Genomic DNA, 23,136 nt, shown 5'->3' with positions numbered 1-23,136 from the left:
ATTTTATTTCAGATATTATTTGTATAAAATTTTATTGAATATAAAATAGTATAAATTTAAGTAATTTTGAATCTAGACATTTTAATGTTAATAGTTTAATAAATATTTGTTTTAATTACTCATAATATAAAAATTCTAGTGTAAGACTGGTTGCATAAAGGTAACGATAAATTTTTATATAAATACAGATTCGTAAAATATTCAAAATAATAAAAAAAATTCATAACTTTTAATAAACAGCCTTGTTGAACATTACTAGCTACCTATTTACATCTTTAAAGCGTATAAAATTGTACTTTGCATTACACAACATACATAAAAGCTAAAATTACGCTGGTAACGTGGTTCTATTTGAATATTCCCATGATCCTTCGTCTCTTGGTGCAGTCGGTTGAACAGGATGATATTTTAATACTCCATTTCTTCGTACGACTGTGTGATTCACAGCTAATTTATTTCTTCTCCAAGCTAAGATGGCTAACACTGAAAAGCCGATGACTATTTCCAAGCATATTAAAGAGACCAAAATTATACTGGCCGTGTAGCTCTCCACTAAGAATTTAACGCATATTCCAGTGATCACCACAATGAGGATAGTTATGATAGTGAATATCACTAACCATAGGCTACATTTATCTGCAATTAAAATAGAATGGTTTATTTATAAAAGTACAATATGCACATTTTTAAATTAACAGAAATAGACTATAATATTACTAATCATAGAGAAATAAAAACAAGTTGTTTGAAATAAAAACAAGTTGTTTTTATTTCTCTATGTTACTAATATTACACGTTCAAATAATGAACTAGATATGATGGTAGGGGAGCCCAAGCGGGGATTTTTGCAGTTACTCGAGCGCGTCAGATTAGCATATGGGGAGAAACCTGGTACCCTGCAGATGTACCTCTACCATATAGGTATTGGCTCTTAACACAGGGGAGTTCGTTAAGGGGGGCCCGAAAAAAAAATATATCCTTAAAAAAACTCGAAATTGTCAGATTAAGATAAGATAAGTTAAGTACATGCAAAAGAGTTTATATTTCAAAAATCTGACGATTTGAGCCGGGCGTAAGGAAATAGGTGAGTCCCAAAATTTCATAAGAAAAAAGCGAATATTTCGCGAAATGAATGACAGATCGAAAAACTAAAAAATACGTGCCCAATATTTTTTAAAAATCTATCGAATGATACCAAACACGACTTCCCACGGAGAGGGGTGGGGGGTAAATTTAATATTTTAAATACGAATCCCGCGATATTTCGCGAAATGAACATCAGATCGAAAAACTGTAAAATACACTTATCCAATATTTTTGAAAAATCTATCGAATGGCACCAAACACGACCCCCCATGGATGTGGGGTGGGGGGTTACTTTACAATCTTAAATAAGAGCCCTCATTTTTTATTGCAGATTTGGATTCCTTACGTAAAAATAAGTAACTTTTATGCGAAACATTTTTTCGAATTAAGGATAGATGGCGTTATAATCGGAAAAAATGATTGTTGGAAATGGAAAATTAAATTAAAAAATGGCAAGCGCCCACTAAAATGGAAATCTTTGCTTAACTTTTTTTGGTTTTAGGACCTACTCTTCACAACCAAATAGGTGCCCAAAGCGCTCGAGTGACTGCACATTTAGCATACTTTGCTCCCCTACCATGAAGTATATGTAAAACTTTGGGAAAATAAGTAAGCCGATTTTTTAAATTTTAAATGCGCGTGTTGTCCGCTAGGTGGACATAAATAAGGGGGCAAAATTATAAAAATTGAAATTTAACTTGTTTTTGTGATAATTACTTGAAATTTTGTGCGAATGGTTTTAAGTAAGATAATCTCCTGGTCGAAAAATAATAGTTTTTTACTTATACGAGTGTATTTTTAAACCATAATGTGATAAAACATAGTTTTTGTAAATATGGGTTAATCTTATGGGTTTGTGCGGTTTAAAATAATAATTATATATCTACAATTATTGCAAAAAAAACAATTATTGTATAAAAATGATTCGATCATGCAATGCACTGCATGTTGTACATGTAAAGAATGTCATTTTTTAACATTCGCGAATACGAATGCAAATGCGAATATTTAGCCGAGGAAATGAAATTTTTTCGTCCAGCATCGATTCGTACAAAAATTTGGGATTAGGCTCATTTCACCCTCTAATTCATTTTCTATATATTGAGCCGTTGTACACGCTTTTGGTTTTTTAAGGGTGAAAAAACTACCCCCTAATTGTAAAAAATTATAAAATAACATTTTAAACTTTAATATTGTCAACATTTGGTTCTTATTAGTTACATAATGATTATTTTATGTTTTAAGATATAATATCATAATATTTCAACCCTTATTACGACCACCCTTGTTAGCGCTATATACCTATATAAAAAATTGACTTATCCTAAAAGAATAATTTCGGCTTGCATCGATTTCCATAAAAATTTCGGATTCGGATCATTTCACCCTTCATATTCTATATTGTGCTCAAGGGCGTTGATTATTTTTAGGGGGTAAACTACCCCTTATTGTCAAAAATTATATAAATAACATTGTAAACTTTAATATGGGTAAAATTTGGTTTTGATTGGTTAAATAATGATTGTTTTATGCTAAAGGATATAATTTCATAATATTTCAACCCTTAAAAACCACCCTTAATAACATTGCATTTTTTATAAATAGATAGGTAACTTAATAGATCTATACAGAAAAAAAGTAGAATTAAAGAGTTAGGTACAAAAACATTTATTTACACAAAAATACGAATTTACAAATACATTGTACAAATAGTTTTTTAGTCATCTTCCAGTATACGAACCGGTTTTGTGGTAATATACAGGGTGTCCAGAAACTCTACCGACAAATGAAGACAGGAGATTCCTCAAATAATTTTAAGACGATTTAACCCAATTCACCTAGTCCGAAAATGCTTCCTAAGGGAGCTAGAGCTCTTTTAAAGATGGCGTCTTCTAATTAGTTTTTCTCAAATACCTCCAGAACGCTTCTATTTAGAAAAAGAAAAATTGGTACGCGTATTAATCTTCAAGAGATAAATCTATTCTATCCAATGCGAATTTCTAGTACCGATCATAGGCGTCCTTTTCGGGTAGGGCAACGGTTATTTTATCGCATAAGTTTTTTGTCTTTGATTTTTAAGCATTTTTGAATCTGAATTATTAAATTGTGAGGTATTCTAGTACTAAAAGGTACTCTTGCTTTAAGTCGATAGGATACACCGTTTTCTAGAAAAATCGATTTGGAAATTTTTCATTGCTTGGATTTAAAAAAAAATAAAAAAAAAACTATTTAGAAAGACGAAAACTGGTACATTTGTTTATATTCCAGAGATGAATCGATTTCATTAATTGCAAATTTCTAGTACCAGTCATAGGCGTCCGTTTTGGGTAGGTCAACAGATATTTTATAGCAACTTTTTTGTCTTTAATTTTCAAGCATTTTTGACACTAGATTATTAATTTATGAGGTATTCGAGTATTAAAAGTTACTCTTGCTTTAAGTTGGTAAAAAACATCGAGTTTTTGAAAAAAATTTAATTTTTTTTCAAATTCAAAAAATCAAAAATTTTCAAATCGATTTTTCTAGAAAACGGTGTGTTCTACCGACTTAAAGCAAGAGTGACATTTAGTACTAGAATACCTCACAATTTAATAATCCAGTGTCAACAATGCTTAAAAGTTAAAGACAAAAAAGTTATGCGATAAAATAACCGTTGCCATACCCAAAACGGACGTCTATGACCGGTACTATAAATTCACAATAGATGCATCCGATTCATCTCTGGAAAGTAAATATGTATACCAATTTTCGTTTTTCTAAATAGAAGCGTTCTGGAGCTATTTAACAAAAACTAATTACATGACGCCATCTTCAAAGAGCTCTAGCTCCCTTAGGAAGCATTTTCGTACTAGGTAAATTAGATTAAATTGTCTTAAAATTATCTGAGGAATCTCTTGTCTTCATTTGTCGGTAGAGTTTCTGGACACCCTGTATACCGGGTGTCCCAATAAGAATGGCTCTCGGCCATATCTCAGGAACCGTTTATAGTAGAGCTTTGAAATAAAAAATTTTATAACAAAAGTTGCCTCAGGAAAAGCCTGGAAATTATTTTCATAATTGTGGGACCACCGCTAGAGGGCGTAATTGAATATCAAAAATTAAAAAATCTAAATTTTACAAAATTTTCCTAATGAAGGGGCACTGGAAATCCGATCGTCGTATTCTTCATAAAATTCTACGCATATTTGATTTGACAAGTTTAGGTCTACCTTTGGAAATAAGAGGTGGGGGTGAGTGGGAACCTTGTTATGAAAAACTGGCTGTGAGTCCGGTTCTGCTTAATCAAATTTTGCAAACTTGGTCTTGTTGAAGACAGATCTTTTTCTTCAATGTAAAAGTTATGCTTTCGAACCAACTTACTGAGTAATATGCCAGCTAGAAGGCGTTATTTAATTTCTTTCAGAAATCTAATGTTCCTTGGAAAATATTAAATACAAACATGCATTTTTAATACCATATTACAAAATTAGACAAAATTAGCAACAGAATAACGAAAACCGCATGTTAATACCTTTTTTCTATCTCAAGATATCTTACAAAACGTGTAAATTTAAAAACATAACTATTACTGTCACCTGTAAACGAAATTCATTAAAAGTAGTGTGCTATGGAAACAACAAAGAAACATTTTCCAGCTGTCAACGTATATTAGGTCTTTTCACCGCTTCTCATTTGTTTCGAGCCTCGTTCATATCTCGTATATTAATATTATACACGGATTATACGGCATATGACAGAGGCTCGAAACAAATGAGAAGCGTTGAAAAGCCCTATTACAAAGAAATAAAAACAACTATTTAGTGATGACATAAACGTTCAAATTTTTGCCCATCATTTTCGTTGCAAACATTTACTCTTTCAAGGGTAGATTGAACAGCAGTCTCAATTTCTGCTCTCGATATGCTTTGAATGGCGTTTAGTATTCTCTGGATAATGTATTCTAGAGTAGTGTATGATGGGCAACAATTTGAATATTTAGGTCGTCACTAAGTAGTTCTTTTTGTTCTGTGTTATATTTAATTTTAATAGTATTGTTTCTAATATTGAATGGGTTGCATATGTGAGTCCATATTAAATATAGTAATGAAACACAGACTTACTCACAATCATTTAATTATACTTTGACGACCGGTTTCGATCTCTACAATATACAGATCATCTTCAGGTCGGCGTTACAAGTAGTTAAATGCTACAATAAGAGAAAACTTGTGTTAGACCAGTGTCTGATTGAAGAGATGTTAATAGAAAGCCAAATTTAAAAATTTTAAAAATTTTTTTATAAAATTTCTTGAAATAAAGGTTTGCAACTGTTGACATTTCAGAAAATTGGTATATACAATGTCACACCTATGAGTAAAAATGCTCATAGGCATGTATGTGCAAATGGGTGCATACAGTTTGAATTTGTTGAAATTAAAATTTTTAACCATTAAAAACAAAATAAAGATAAACTGACTTAAATATGCTTCCAAATTCAAAGTAGTAATAATAAAAGAGATAGTAATATTGTGCTAATCTACTTACATGCCGTTACAAGGATTGCGTTGCAACTTAGTTGTTGTCATATTAGTACGTCCAAATTATGCTAATTGGTTTGTTGGGATAGTGATAGGGTAAACAGACATGTTACGTAGGTTAAAACACAGTAAGATTTCGAATTTGGAATGGATCCTGAAGGAAGATTTTCTCCATTCGAACAAAACATCACCCGTTTCACATACGCATCTTCCTTCAGGATCCATTCCAAATTCGAAATCTTACTGTGTTTTAACCTACGTAACATGTCTGTTTACCCTATCACTATCCCAACAAACCAATTAGCATAATTTGGACGTACTAATATGACAACAACTAAGTTGCAACGCAATCCTTGTAACGGCATGTAAGTAGATTAGCACAATATTACTATCTCTTTTATTATTACTACTTTGAATTTGGAAGCATATTTAAGTCAGTTTATCTTTATTTTGTTTTTAATGGTTAAAAATTTTAATTTCAACAAATTCAAACTGTATGCACCCATTTGCACATACATGCCTATGAGCATTTTTACTCATAGGTGTGACATTGTATATACCAATTTTCTGAAATGTCAACAGTTGCAAACCTTTATTTCAAGAAATTTTATAAAAAATTTTTTAAAATTTTTAAATTTGGCTTTCTATTAACATCTCTTCAATCAGACACTGGTCTAACACAAGTTTTCTCTTATTGTAGCATTTAACTACTTGTAACGCCGACCTGAAGATGATCTGTATATTGTAGAGATCGAAACCGGTCGTCAAAGTATAATTAAATGATTGTGAGTAAGTCTGTGTTTCATTACTATATTTAGTATTGTTTCTCTTTATATTGTTGTTTTAATTAATTATATTTTTATACGTTGACATCTGGAAAATGTTATTTTGTTTTTTTCCACAGCATACTACTTTTCATTAACTTAGTTTACCGGTGATAGTAACAGTTATGTATAAAATTTACACGTTTCTCGAGATATCTTGAGATAGAAAAAAGGTATCGACATGCGGTTTTCGCTATTGTATTGCTAATTTAATCTAATTTTATAAAGTATGATTAAAAATGCATACTTGTATTTAATATTTTCCAAAGAAAACTAGATTTCTGAAAAAAATTAAATAACACCTTCCAGCTGGCTTATTACTTATTAGGATGGTTCAAAATTATCACGCTTACATTGAAGAAAAATATCTGTCTTCAACAAGACCCAGTTTTCAAAATTTGATTTAGCAGAACCGGACTTACAGCCATTTTTTCATAACAAGGTTCCCACTCACCCCCACCTCTTATTTGCAAAGGTAGAGTTAAACTTGTTAAATCAAATATGCGCAGAATTTGATGAAGAATACAATAATCGGATTTCCAGTGCCCCTTCATTAGGAAAATTTTGTAAAATTTAGATTTTTTTATTTTTGATATTCAATTACGCCCTCTAGCGGTGGACCCACAATGATGAAAATAATTTCCAGGCTTTTCCTGAGGCAACTTTTGTTATAATTTTTTTATTTCAAAGCTCTACTATAAACGGTTCCTGAGATATGGCCGAGAGCCATTCTTATTGGGACACCTGGTACATTGAAGATAAGCGGACTATTCAAATTTTTCGAAAACAAAAATTCGTTTTGTAAACATAGCTCCTTCATTTTTGGCGGTAAATAGTTTTTTCAAAAATGATTTTGTAGGATTTTTGAAGAGCTATAAGATTATGTAAATTAAATTCCATAAGATCTCTTAGTTTTTAATTGGGGTGGGTTTAAAGGGCTCGAAAGGGTGTTTGCTCGCAAATAGAGGTTTAAACAGCTATATCTTCCTAACTGTTCACTGTAATGAAAATCTATGCACACGAAAATTTTAGATATTAAAAAAGCTACAATTTAGTAATCTATCATTTTTTTCGTATCTCCAGTATTTTCGGAGATATTTTGAAGAAAAGCTGAAAAATACGAAATTGCAAAAAATCTATTTTTCTTTAAACTCCAATGTTTCTAAAATTATAGGCCTTTTAAATAGGTCAAACTTCCTGGGTGTATTTATAATGCAAATATAAATGGAATTACAGAAAGGTGAAGACCCATTTTTACTTATGAGGGTAGTTAGGGGGTTGTTTTCACTGATATTTTCGTAGAGAAAAGCAGGTAGCGATCTTGTTTTGATCATAAGTCGGTCAATTTTTATGCTACAAACTTTTTATTATTTTTTTTTTGAAAGGTCTAATTGTATGCTTGAAAAAAGATTATTCAAGTTTTTCTCAAAAAATGCAAAGTTTTCCCGTTATTTGGCTTTGAACATTTCAAATTATGCATTTGACAAAAAAAGCTAACCTTTAATATGCTGTATCTCGGTGCGTATTGGTCGTAAAAATATTATAGATAAATAATTTGGTTTGTGTTACTAAAAGATACAATTTTAATATCTACTGTTTTTTTTATTAAATGCATATTTTTCGAGTTATTCTCAAAAATCCCTCAAAAAAAGTGGATCTTTTTCGTCGAAAAACTGTTACTTTCAACCGCGAATAACTAGAAAAATATTAGTTTTACGAAGAAAATGTTAAAAACACTTTTTTTCTTAGAATTACTTTTTACATCAACTTGGATGGCTAAAATGTAATAAAAAATTCTCACCCCCGAGATGGGGTGGCAACCACCCCCAAGGTTTTAGCGTACAGCGGCATGATATAGAAAATGATCCTTGGAGTATTCCCTACCTTCTGTGAAAATTTCAAGTAAATACATGCTGGATGAAAAAATTGCGAGCCAAAATGCTTCATCTGCTACCGACATTCGTGAATGCGGATGCGAATGCGAATATTATGTTTTTTTAATTTGTTTCTATTTTTGACATGTTTTCTAAATTTATAATGAGAAGTTAATTGACATTTAGTGTAATAAACCGATCAAATAAAATTACAATACATGCAAATCAAAATGTAATTCCGTACAGGTTGAAATAATTTTTTTATCAAAGTTTAAGTCAAAACAAAAGATATTTTCAAGAAAGTATATGATTCATATGGGGGGATCATTGTTTAAATAATTAAAAATGGGTAATTTTTGCTCAAAATTCACTTTTTTAACTGCTGCGGTAATTCATGTTTTTATTAAGGTTTTACAATTTTTTTCTGCAAAGCTGAAGAAACAATCTTTTATATAAGACTTACTAAATTAAATTTGAGCCATAATTTATTTAAATAATTGTAAATACAAATTGAAAAACAAATTTTCAAAAAAATATTAATTGCATTATAAAAAAGCACTATAAATCATTTTGCTTTGCAGAAAAAGTTGCTCTGTGGTACCAGTATAAACTGAAGAAAAAAAAAATGGTTAATAAATATTGAGTAGTTTATGAAATATTTAATTTGTTTATAACAAATTAGCATTTTTTCAATTGCAAAAACGAGGTTTGTTGTCGATAGAGTATACAAGTTTTTAAGGTCTCATTTTTTTTGCTTTTATGTATATTTTCGATAAATGTATTGACAAATCAAAATTTCAATTAAACACTCCTCCAAAATGGCGTTTGAAAATTGGTGTAATTTGTAATTTGTTTAAAATTTGTTTTTTTTTAATAACATTGCCGGGATTAAAACTTTTGAAATTATTTTTCGATATTCGTATTCCTAGTAATTTTTGACACATTCACAAAAGAAAAATGTTTTTTCTATAGATGCTATACAATGTGCAACTTCTCTCACTACTTACATACATTCAAAACGAACAATTTCTCAGGCAGTGAGAAAAGTCGGCCATTGCAGTGAGAAATATTTTTTCTCACGGGTTCACCGCCGATTTACATACATATGATCGCCATTTCCATGGTAACATGCACAATACAAACACAATTATTTTTGTCAAACAAAATGTCAAACAACTTGTCAAAACTTATCAAAAATTACCTTTTAAGACTGTTCAACTGTGAATTATAATTTTAAATAAATAAAGTATATAAATATTAAGAATATTAAATACCTATGTGTATATATGTACATATTTTATTTCAATTTAGGCATATAATATACCTAAAAGCACCTAAATTATTTAATTTTGAATTTTGAACTCTTGACAAAAACGCATCCATAGAAAAAGTACAGTGTACAACACGAGAGAAAATGACATATTTTTCTCTCGCTTGATTTGCGGTTTACGAAATAACGAATTTATTCCTTTCATTTGCACCATACTGTCGGTGGAAAATAGTGTCGCGCACGCTTGATTAGCAATTAAAAAACAAAGGAGTTTTGAATATTGTATTGCAAAAAACTCTTCGGGATTTCATCAATCGATGTTTAAAGAATATCTACGTACCTTGGCAACATTCAAATTTTCAGTTTTTCACATAGTTTTTGAAGGTTAAAAATGGCCGATTTCGCAATTTTTCAATTTTTAATCGCTTATATGTCAAAAACTATCTTTTTTTAGAGAAAAGTCACTAAAGACCTTTTCTGTTTGGAATGATCCAAAAAACCTAAAAAAAAACTTTTTTCCATGCAAAAAAAAATAATTTTAGGAAAAAAACAAAAAAAAACGTTTAAAAAATTTTTGACCACCTTTTGGCCCTGGCAACAAGCAAATTTGTTAAAAGGAGTCCTTTTTGAGTAATATTGTGCAAAAAATCCGAATCAGAATATTTTTCCTAGCGGATGCGCAGTGGCTTTCTGGACTATTGATATGTACTCACACACTTCAAAATGTTAATATTGATAAATAAACCAATTATGAATTTTTAAACTTGGAAAAGCTATCTCGGCAAAAAATGGATCTAGAAAATTTTTTTCTATTGTAAGTGTGTCAAAAACTACCAGGAACACGAATATCGAAAAATAATTTCAAAATTTTTAATCCCGGCGATGTTGTTAAAAATACAGAAAGTTTTAAACAAATTACACCAATTTTCAAACATCATTTTGGAGGGGTGTTTAATTGAAATTTTGATTTGTCAATACATTTGTCAAAAATATACATAAAATAAAAAAAATGAGACCTTAAAAACTTGTATAATTTATCGGCAATAACAGCGTTTTTGCAATTTAGAAATATTTAGAAATATTTTTTTTTTGTTTATACTGGTAATATAGCGCAACTTTTTCTGCAAAACAAAATGTTTTATAGTGCTTATTTGTAATGCAAATAATATTTTTTTGGAAATTTGTTTTTTAATTTTGATATACAATTATTTAAATAAATTATGGGTCAAATTTAATTTAGTAAAGTCTTATATAAAAGATTGTTTCTTCAGCTTTGCAGAAAAAATTGTCAAAACCTTAATAAAACCATGAATTACCGCAGCAGTTAAAAAAGTAAATTTTGTGCAAAAATTACCGATATTTAATTATTTAAACAATGATCCCCTCATATGAATCATATACTTTCTTGAAAATATATTTTGTTTGGACCTGAATTTTGATAAAAAATTTATTCCAACATGTACGGAATTACATTTTGATTTTATTTTATTTTATTTGGGCTATAAATCAATCTGAATCTTAAGCTTTACACTACATTAATACCAAATATAAAATAAAGTGAAGGCTGATAATGTGATTATAATATTTAGGTAAAGTTAAGTTACCATTTCTCAATAAAAAAAAAAGCCGAGAAGTGAATAGATTTTGATTTTATTAACCTAATATTATCTTCAAATTATTATTCTTTTTTTATATTTATATTCGCAAAACATTCGCACAAATTTCTTGAATGCGAATTTGCAAAAATATGCGAATATTCGCGAATGCGAATATTCGTTACATCACTAGGTTGTATTACAAGAAGTTCCAAGACAGAACATGTATTTCGGTGAGTATCAAAACCAATTAATTTATCAAATATGTTTAAATCAGAATAGATAAAGATAAAATGTGTTTTAAGCCGGCCCTCACGATACTGCGGCTTCGTTCAATTTTGTCGAATTTGACTAATTAACAAAAATTTTGATCGTGTATGACCGTGCATCCAACAAAATTGTTACAATTTTACCACAGAGAAACTGAAACTGGATTCTATGCTGCAGTACTGCAGAATTGATTCATCGACGATTTTGTCGAACGACACTGCAGTATCGTGAGTGGCCGGCTTTAGAGATACATGCTGTGTCAATTATCTAAAGTAAAATAAATTATATTTTGTGTTACTCTAATTAAATCTCTAAATACTCTAATCAAATATAACTTTTTCTTAGGCCCTCTATTTGACAGCTCCACAGTGTTGCCACATCTAAGGTTGCTTGTGATCTGACAAACAAATTATCTTTCTGTTCTGTGAACTACTTGTTCCATGTTTTTGATAAATTTTTGATCATTTATTATTTTATCATTTACGATTTACACTTTATTCTGATATATCCTATTCTAGACTGAGATAAGATTATGTACATTTCATTAGCTATTTACAACCCTTGCCTTAGAATAGCAATAAGATGAAAATTTTGATGGCGCGATGAGACTATTCGAATAAACACAGCAAATAAGACTGTTTTATTCTAAGCTGACGGCACAAATTGATAAATATATCCATCACACACATAAATATTTCTGCATTATCACATACGGATTTTTAATATTTTACCTTTAATATATAAATTCATTCAGCCTTATCACTTTATCACGGGAGATATATTTACAAATGACTCACACACTCACCCGCGTACACTTTACTACTAAAAAAAAAATGCAAATAATGTTCGTCCTTACCAGTTACTATTGTCGTAGTAGTACTTGCAGTTACAACTTTATTATGATTAGTATTGACCTTCGTTTTAGCGGCCATCATCAATTTACTTTATTAACTTATTGTCGTCTACTAGCGATGCGCTATCATTGTAATTCGTGACACATCTTGGTACCTATTCGCTACAAAATAATATAACCCACTTAGGATTAAGTAAATAATAAACAGATAAGAGTTCAGATTCTATTTGCGGGGACTGTACTGAATGATTAAGTAAAGCTGCATGATAGCGAATGAATGTGCATACTTTGCGACATTGCAAGACTGAAAATAAAAATTTACGCCTAACTGAAAAAGTACCTACATCCCACATAAAATATTATATAGGGTGGAAGACACTTGGACACAATGGAATAAAATTATTTCTGTACTTATTTTAAAAAATTATAAAAACGGTGAGACCCGTCGATTACTATATACAGGGTGTTTGGTAAAGAATGGGCCATAGCTTAACCTCAGGTTCCTGAGGTTAAAATAGGCCGATTTAAGCTAACTTACCTTAGTACAAAGTTTATAATAACCGAGATACAGGGTGACAAAGTTAAATTTTTTTTTATTTATTATTGAATATTTCCTGACAGGTATGAAATTTGGTATGTGGGGGTTTTTTGGGTCGAGAAAACTAAATTCCCTACCAAAAATTATGTATTGCCCAGAGGGCGCCACATACGCCCTTCAGCACTAATTTATTACGTTCAATTTTTTTATCCCCCACTCTGTATAATTTTGACATTAAAATTTTTATTCTCCTGTTACTTTTAAGGTATACTTCTTTCATCTCCCTAAATTCAACGGTTTTCGAGATAAACGCATTTTAAATCTGCGATACACCATCATTTTTAGCATAATATCATTGCGTAGTTACCCCCGAAAAATATCTTAAAACCATAAAAATTTCCAAAAGTGTATCGCAAATTTTTTTAAATGGAATTTGCGATGCAATCAAATAAATATGAGAACTGACACAATTTTTATATTTTTAAGTTATTTTTCGGGTGTAACTACTATATATTATGCTAAAAATGATGGTGTATCGCAGATTTAAAATGCGTTTATATCAAAAACGGTTGAGTTTAGGGAGATGAAAGAAGTATACCTTTTTTAAGTAAAATAGGAGAATAAAAATTTTAATGTCAAAATTATACAGAGTGAGGGATAAACAAAATTGAACGTAATAAAAGAATGCTGAAAGGCGTATGTGGTGCCCTCTTTGGCAATACATAATTTTTGGTAGGGAATTTAGTTTTCTCGACCCAAAAAACCCCCATATACCAAAATTCATGTTGTTATGTCATACCTGTCAGGAAATATTCAATAATAAATAAAAAAAAGTTTAACTTTGACACCCTGTATTTCGGTTATTATAAACTTTGTACTAAGGTAAGTTAGCTTAAATCGGCCTATTTTAACCTCAGGAACCTGAGGTTTAAGCTATGGCCCATTCTTTACCAAACACCCTGTATACATACACTCCAATAGTCCAGAAAGCCACTGCGCATCCGCTAGGAAAAATATTCCGATTCGGATTTTTTGCACAATCTTACTCAAAAAGGACTCCTTTTAACAAATTTGGATGTTGCCAGGACCAAAAGTTGGTCAAAAATTTTTTAAACGTTTTTTTTTCTAAAATTATTTTTTTTTGCATGGAAAAAAGTTTTTTTTTAGGTTTTTTGGATCATTCCAAACAGAAAAGGTCTTTAGTGACTTTTCTCTAAAGTTGATAGTTTTTGACACATAAGCGATTAAAAATTGAAAAATTGCGAAATCGGCCATTTTTAACCTTCAAAAACTATGTGAAAAACTTAAAATTTGAATGTTGCCAAGGTAGGTAGATATTCTTTAAACATCGATTGATGAAATCCCGAAGAGTTTTTTGCAATACAGTATTCAAAACTCCTTTGTTTTTAAATTATAATCACGCGTGCGCGACACTATTTTCCACCGCTGCATGTGTATTTTGTGTATACAGTATGGTGCAAATGAAAGGAATAAATTCGTTATTTCGTAAACCGGCGACTTTAAGGAAAAAAACCGAAACAAGTCGATTTTTATTTTTAAGTTATGATATTGTCGCATATATGGTATACTAGTGACGTCATCCTTCTGGGCGTGATGACGTAATCGATGATTTTTTAAATGAGAATAGGGGTCGTGTGGTAGCTCATTTGAAAGGTTCTTCAATTCTCTATTCAGTAATGTAAACATTTACATAATTATTTATACAGTGTGTCCAAAACATTTTTATTATATTTAATTATTTGACAAAAAAAGAAGTAGAGGGATATCCTCTATAAATAATTATATAAATGTTTATATTACTGAATAGAGAATTGAATAACCTTTTCCAATGAGCTAGCATACGATCCCTATTCTCATTTAAAAAATCATTTGATTACGTCACACCCAGGTGCATGACGTCACTAGTATACCATATATGCCACAATATCATAACTCAAATATAAAAATCGACCTGTTTCGGGATTTTTCCTTAAAGTCGCCGATTTACGAAATAACGAATTTATTCCTTTCATTTGCACCATACTGTCGGTGGAAAATAGTGTCGCGCACGCTTGATTAGCAATTAAAAAACAAATGAGTTTTGAATATTGTATTGCAAAAAACTCTTCGGGATTTTATCAATCGATGTTTAAAGAATATCTACCTACCTTGGCAACATTCAAATTTTCAGTTTTTCACATAGTTTTTGAGGGTTAAAAATGGCCGATTTCGCAATTTTTAATCGCTTATATGGCAAAAACTATCAACTTTAGATAAATGTCATTAAAGACCTTTTCTATTTGGAATGATCCAAAAAACCTAAAAAAACTTTGTTCCATGCAAAAAAATAATTTTAGGAAAAAAACAAAAAAAAACGTTTAAAAAATTGTTAACCCACTTTTGGTCCTGGCAACATGCAAATTTGTTAAAAGGAGTCCTTTTTGAGTAAGATTGTACAAATAATCCGAATCGGAATATTTTCCCTAGCGCATGCGCAGTGGCTTTCTGGATTAATACACTCACCAGCACAACATTCCACCACTAAAAATTTCTGATTAATTTAATATTCATAATTTCTGATTAAGTTTGATAATTTTATAACTTACTATTTTTTGTCCTCCGATTTTCAAGATTCTTGCATCAGTTTATAGCTACATGTACATATTGATATCATTTGTTATTATTCAAGTACAAAAACATTGCTTAGATTTATACGGGGCTGAATGGAAGCGTTGTATTTTCTCCCAACTTTAAAAAATTGTGTGGAAAAATGGAACAGCTGATTTTATTTCATAGTCCTGTCATATTATCCCGGAGGCATCACAAATATTTTATTTTTCGAATTATCCAAATATCTATTTTCTTGTAATAGCTGCACAATTTCTTGTAAATAAAAACACTGATTGACTCATAAACATAAAATCTCAAATAGAGGTTAAAATTGATAAGATTAGAATGGCCCGCATGCAGTCCAGATCTCAATCTTATCGAGCATTTATGGGATGAATTAAAAATTCGATGCCAAATCTTATTTATTCGATGCCAAACAGATTGCGAGCAGTCCGTTGCGCAAGAGGTGGACATACCCACTTCATTATTGAATTATTTTGTTGTTAATTTTAGTGCGTTTGATATTTTTAATTAAATAAACCTTCAAATCAGTGATTTTATTTACAGGTTGTACAAGGTTGTATTCGGATAATTCAAAAAACAAAATCTTAGGGATACCTCCAGGATAATACAAAAGGAGTATGTAACAAAATTAGTCCTCCAATTTTTCCACAGAATTTTTTAAAGTTAGGAGAAAATACAACGCTTCCATTCACCATCGTACCTATATATAATGCCATTTAAGCAAAAATTTGTTGTTACCGGAATAATAAACGATATCAATACATGCACCTACAAACTGATGCAAGAATCTTGAAAATCGAAGTACAAATAATAAAGTTATATATTGTCAAACTTATATTCAAAAAATTTTCGTGGCGGAATTTTGTGCCGGTGAGTGTATTTTTTTGTTTTCTGGCCTTGGGTGTTGAACCTTTAGCCTTTATATGACTGACTATATTTTCTCCATTTAACTCTTTCTTTAAACCATTTAAACTTTCCTTCTTGGATATTTTTGGCCAAACAATTTTTCCGAGGATCTTCATTTCTATTATTCTATATTCTATACGAATCAGGGACATTATACTATATATCTCTGCTGCGTATATTATGACAGGTCTGATTGCCGTTTTATTTTAATTTTGTTGTTATTACTGATATGTCTGTCTTTTAGCAGTTTTTGGTATTTGCAATATGCTCTATTGCCTTCTTTTATTCTTTCAATTATCTCTGCGCTTCTGTCGTTTGAACTGTTTATTGTTGCACCTATAGTCTTTTTACTACAAAAGCAAGATTACGTAGGTCAAAATTTCTGACGTCAAAGCACTGTCAAATCATTAGAATGTGACTTTTCATCATGGCCACGTTAATGCCATTACTTGTTAGATATTTTCTTTGTTTTTGTTTACTGTACAAATAATATCTATAATTCTTTATTCTAATTAATGATATCGATCGGATTTCATTTCCTGACGAAATATTTGTAATGTTAATTAACGTAAATAAACATCAACTTTAAAATTGACATTTCTCTAGCACAGCTCTAATACGACACCCACACGGAACTGACCGATCTTGCAAAAGTGTCAACATGGTATTATAATAAGAAAAACATAATCGCGATTACATTGAGAATTTTAGAATTGTATTAATTAAATAACCAAAAACATTTTTTATTATTAATAATATAAATTTTATGAAACAATCCTTTAAGGTAAATACCCAAGAAAATAATAATTTTATTTAAATATATAAGACAATCGTACGCTACTGATGTGACAGTTCTGTGTTGCTACATTTTTACTTCATATGGCTTTTCATTCACAGTCATTTGTTTCGAGCTTCTGTCATGTGTCACATAATATTAATATATCTACGTCATACGTTATTGGTATTGCCAATGATACAAACCAAAGACGTATGACGTAGATATATTAATATTATGTGACACATGACAGAAGCTCGAAACAAATGACAATCGATGAAAAGCCCTATATCGTACACAATTTGATTCAAAATATAGCTTTAAAACACTGTACTGTTTTTATAAATATGTAGTTCTGAAGCTATTTCCTTCTGGCATTTTTATAATCAACTATTTTTAATGGGAATAAGCCACAATTTTACCAAAAAAATGATTTTATTAACGTTTCGAAGCCCAAATCGGGTTTCGTTGTCAAAATACAAAATACTATTAAAATAAACAAAAATGTTGTTGCTAAGTAAAAAAATTGTTCTAAAAATTTATTTAATCTGACTCATTCATATTGGCAATTCAGACGAATATTATACATTTTAAAGTAGAAGGCTAAAATGATATCGCCAATATTTATGAGTTGCGTTCCTGGGACGACTTTACTAAAAGATAGTTCATTCGATTACATGAAATCAATCCCAACTCAAGAATATCCGTCACAAAAAAATCATAGCATGTGATCTGTCTTTAAAAAGACAACCAAATGCAACGATGACAGTAAAATTCTCGCGTTAAAGATTCCATAGTAAATCACGAGGGAAAACCAGGAAAAAACCTCGTGATACTATCCCGACATCGTAACTATTTGGTCTTACATTTAATTTACTTTCAAAAAACTAATACCAAATTCTGACTTTAATATGTTTAAATTATAAATAATATTAATAATACATAGATATACAATAAGTAATACTAAAATATAAAATTTGTACTAACTCGATATTATTGACTTACTAATCGTGGTATTTTCTTTCTATTGACATCCTCTTTCAGTATGGGTAACCACATCCTACTGCATTCTACCGAGGAATTTGCGACACAATTGGTTTCATTTAGCATAATTAGAGCCGCTTCTTTGATTTTTCTCTTTTTACTATCTGATTCTTTCAGGACTATACTTGAATCTCTCCACTTATATATACGTTATAATAATATATCACTTATATATACGTTAGAATAAATGAACATCAGTCTTATATTAAAAATAGAGAATTTGACAGATCTCAAATATGTCAACACGCATGGGATAATGAACATAGAGTTCAGTGGAGAGATTCAAGTATAGCCCTGAAAGAATCAGATAGTAAAAAGAGAAAAATCAAAGAAGCGGCTCTAATTATGCTAAATGAAACCAATTGTGTCGCAAATTCCTCGGTAGAATGCAGTAAAGATGTGGTTACCCATACTGAAAGAGGAAGTCAATAGAAAGAAAATACCACGATTAGTAAGTCAATTATATCGAGTTAGTACAAATTTTATATTTTAGTATTACTTATTGTATATCTATGTATTATTAATATTATTTATAATTTAAACATATTAAAGTCAGAATTTGGTATTAGTTTTTTGAAAGTAAATTAAATGTAAGACCAAATACTTACGATGTCGGGATAGTATCACGAGGCTTTTTCCTGGTTTTCCCTCGTGATTTACTATGGAATCTTTAACGCGAGAATTTTACTGACATCGTTGCATTTGGTTGCCTTTTTAAAGACAGATCACATGCTATGATTTTTTGTGACGGATATTCTTGAGTTGGGATTGATTTCATATAATCGAATGAACTATATTTTAGTAAAGTCGTCTCAGGAACGCAACTCAAATATTGGCGATATCATTTTAGTATTCTACTTTAAAATGTATAATATACGTCTGAATTGCCAATATGAATAAGTCAGATTAAATAAATTTTTAGAAGAATTTTTTTACTTAGCTCATCAGCGTATCCTCTAAGTTGTGTAAAGCTTTGTATGATCATCTTGTTAATTCCGGTTTTTTAGTCGCTCCGTCCAGTGCTGTGTTAAAAAGTTTATCAGACAAGCTGTCACCCGGTGGCGCCCAAAATCCCGACAGCCAAAACACCGATACGCCAGAATCCCGACAGGCCAAAATCCCGACATGCAACAATCCTCGCATAAATAAAAATTCCGACCACTACATTTTGAATATGACCTTATATGACCACCAAACTCAGCCAAGCAGACTAAGATCTCGGAAAAGCTTCCTGAAAACATCAAGATCCATCCCCGAAGCGCCAGAGACGCGCCGAATACACCTACGGCAAGCGTCAACTACTGCGACACATTTTCCTCCCTCGGAGGAAATGGCTGCTGGACACAATTTACCGTATCCGACTTGGAAAGCGCTAAACAGACTAAGAACCGGCGTTTCACGTTGTGCTAGTAACCTGAAAAAATGGGGATACCAGGAGGACGATACCTGCGACTGTGGCGCGGTTCAGACCAGCCGGCATCTACTATCATGCACAGAGATGAGAGAGACCTGCACAGAACAAGACTTAATTATAGCAAATGACAGGGCCATCTATGTGGCCAACCATTGGAAATACAGAATTTAAAGTTGTTGGTGTTCCGGACACGGAAAGTAAGTATTTTGAATATTTATTGTTTCCTTTTCAAATGCAATACCAAATCATATTGTAGAGTATGGAAATTGAAAAATTATTAATTACTAATAAGTACGGGTATTTTCCAAGTAAAAAATACTGTGGAATAGCTTTAAGCCGGTGAAATATGATATTCTTCAAATATAGATGTTAGGTCAAACGTTTAAGAAGCGGCCCTTTGAAGCATCTGTGTTTTTACGGTCAGACCTCCCGCATATCTATTCACAAGTTTCGTGCAAAATCTTAGTTTTAGTTCGGTAGCTAGTAGCTAGCAGTGTGTTACTACTGGAGTGTACGTGTGTTAAGTGATACGAGTGTTTTGTTGCTGTAATTATTTTGAATATTGGTTTAGTATTTCGTTTGGAGAGTGTCAAGTGTTAATTATTGTAATTTAATTAATGTGAATAGTGATGTGGCGCCCGTGGGATAATGTAAATATCGCATACGATAACGCTGATATTGTAAAAATTGCCAGTGCTAGTGTGAATGTAATTACTAAAAAAAAAAAGAGCTCGTAAAGAAGATTCGAATGCATTTAAATGCAGAAACACAGCAAGTATGTTTGAATGTATACAAAAATCTACGTACGAAATTCGGCTTCGATGAAACACTATTGGCACAAGCCACCTCTGATTTAACAGAAATTCCACTTTCTAATGTATATAAAATAGTTAAACATGAACCCTATCATCGCAAGAAACGATGTGACTACAAATTTTCAAGACCTTTAAATCCTTCACTCGTAAAACTATTCAAAACCACAATATACGACTGCTACAAAAGCAATGAAATACCTACAATAGAAATAATAAGAAAGAAATTGGAAACAACCGGTCGAAATATGAACTGCTGTGAGAAAACTCTTCAAAATTTGATAAAAAAATGGGCTTTAAGTTAAAAAAAATAAATAAACGTCAAGCAATTATGGAAAGCCAAAGAATAGTCAACAGACGTAATATGTACCTAGAAGAAATTACTAAATATAGGCAAGAAAATAGGAGAATTTATTATTTAGATGAAACTTGGTATGATACCCACGATACAGTTAAGAAAGGATGGACAGATGGTTCAAGCATGTGCATACCAGTAATGCCTGCAAATAAAGGCTCGCGGCTAATTATTGTACATTGCGGAGGAAGTGAGGGATGGGTTCCGAATGCTTTAAAATTATGTGGGAAGAAAATGGAAGATTGTAACGTTGACTACCACAAGAATATGGAAGCTGACATTTTTGAAGATTGGTTTGAAAACTCGCTGATCCCAAACTTGGAGAAAAACAGCGTAATAGTACTTGACAACGGTTCCTATCATTCCCGACAGCTCACTAAAATACCAAATACCTCTTCAAAGCTGACCTGCAAAATTTTTTAATGGAAAATTATTTGTATTTCGAAGATTTTTACACAAAAAACAACTTAATGAAGTTCTACACACGAATCAATTTAGAAAATTATACGCTCTAGAGAGTATTGCCGAAAAGCATGGACACACTATATTGAGACTTCCCCCTACTTTTGTGTTTTCAATCCTATTGAGTTAATTTGGGGACAATTAAAACCAAGTATAAGGCGTTCAAATACATTTCCTAAATTTGACATAAAGGTAATTGAGATAATTAAAAAAGAAGTAGACTGTAAATCGCCAAAGTGATCAAAGTAGAATAATATTATAAGAAGATTGGCACTTCCACATTAATGGTGGAAATAAATTTATTATTGAATTGGGCGATGATAGTGACGAAGAAAATACGGAAGAAGGAGAAAATGAGTTAAGTGTATCAGTATTTTAATTGTTGTGTTGTGCAATTCATTTTCCAAGCATAAGTGTACTAATGAAAAGACTCGGTTAAAAAAATATTTTTAGATTTTGTATTTTTAATAAAAAAAGAGCGGGGACATGTTTGCATTTTGTGCTGAATTTTAAAAGTTTTGAACTGTATACCTAAAGTAATTTTAGATCTAACTGTGTTTTTATAAAGTTCTTTTAGTATCAGTAATTCTAACAATAACAAGATTAATTATAAAAGCTATTCTACATCAGTTATTAATGCAAGCATGCGGTAAGAGGGAGGTCCCTGTGAGGTTAAATGTTATTAAAAAATTGATAAAATTAATTTTAATACAATATTATGTCCTGCTTTAACGGTATTTACCTAAGTATAAATAAATATTTTTAACTACATATTTAATTACCAGAAAACACCAGCTGCCGGCCTAATATTAAAGAAGAACAACCCAAAGCTACAATAATCTTACCCATTACACTATATAGATTGCTTGAACAATACTATTAATTATTATGTATTTTAAAAGAAACAATTATTTAAACACTTCATTTTATAATATAAAAGCCATACCTACTTACTGAAATGGAAGGTTGAAAGTGACATGATAATACAGTCGAACCCGCTTATTGGAATAGCCTTCGTGCCAAGCAAAAATATTCCTATAACCGGGATATTCTAATACCCGATCATTGATGGCTAGTAGAAATAAGTGTACCTACTGAATAGACCTACATAATAATAGTACATACTATGTATGTACCTACATTTACATTAAATTTATATGGTTTTAGGTCCTTTTATGTCAATGATACAGCAGTGTAACTTATTTTATTAAAAAACCAAATTATATTTTCTGTGCATAAATCCATTAATAAGCATGAAATATCCACAAAATCGAAAAAATTTTCATTTTTTGCCTCATCTTTCGCTTTAATATTGAGTTGGGTTCGAAAACCGATAAATTATCGTCAAACGAAACAGCAACTCTTAAAAATATTCGGCCTTTATTTTGTCGAATTCTGTGTTTTGATGAATTGGCACATTGGCAGGCAAAAACGGATTGTTAAAATATTCAAACTCATGTCGGGTTTATGAATGGACAGGGCGGTTATCAGTAAAAGAAAACATTTCTATGCTTGTCTGCCATTGTATTGTCGAAGTCAATAAACCATTAACCAATAAAATTTGTAACTGCAAGGAGGTACGTCTCAATAGAAATTTTTACAAGTTTTGTGAGACAAGTAAAAGTAGGATATTTTATGGCCTGTTGTATTTCGTAAAAGGGTCCAACTGGTGCGTAATAAAGTATTTATTATCTGAAAAATATAAGAACCCATACATAATTTTAATTTTTTTGGAAAATATGAATAAAAAGTTGTTCGTCCACTTGAATAATATTCGATTAAGCAATATCATTGTTTATCTACACAATCTGGTCTAGTTATACAATAATGGCGGTATTAATTAATTAAAACGTAGTCTTTTAAGCGGATAAATTTATTAAGGAGTAAATAGAAACGTTTCGGGACCT

At 30.9% G+C, this 23,136-nt stretch overlaps 2 protein-coding genes across 4 annotated transcripts in view; one reads left to right on the top strand and one right to left on the bottom strand.

The window, feature by feature from the left end:
• LOC126884896 (adhesion G protein-coupled receptor A3) overlaps positions 1-23,136 on the top strand; it is a 400,023-nt gene that overhangs the window by 240,924 nt on the left and 135,963 nt on the right. The gene's annotated exons all lie outside the window — the stretch shown is intronic.
• Positions 215-15,621, bottom strand: LOC126884910 (uncharacterized). Of its 3 annotated transcripts, XM_050651242.1 has the most exons (3): positions 15,434-15,621; positions 12,293-12,451; positions 215-636 (listed from the first exon to the last, which is right to left on the bottom strand). In XM_050651242.1, the coding sequence occupies exons 2-3, from the start codon at positions 12,369-12,371 to the stop codon at positions 329-331; spliced, it is 387 nt and encodes a 128-aa protein (XP_050507199.1). In that variant the 5' UTR covers positions 12,372-12,451; positions 15,434-15,621; the 3' UTR covers positions 215-328. The 3 variants fall into 3 exon arrangements, with proteins under 3 accessions (XP_050507199.1, XP_050507201.1, XP_050507198.1); XM_050651244.1 differs by lacking the exon at positions 15,434-15,621 and having other exon boundaries at positions 12,168-12,501; XM_050651241.1 differs by lacking the exon at positions 15,434-15,621 and having other exon boundaries at positions 12,293-12,470.

This window comes from Diabrotica virgifera, chromosome 5 (assembly GCF_917563875.1).
Source record: "Diabrotica virgifera virgifera chromosome 5, PGI_DIABVI_V3a".
Classification (NCBI taxonomy): domain Eukaryota; kingdom Metazoa; phylum Arthropoda; class Insecta; order Coleoptera; family Chrysomelidae; genus Diabrotica; species Diabrotica virgifera.
This window is presented reverse-complemented; position numbering and strand designations above follow the sequence as displayed.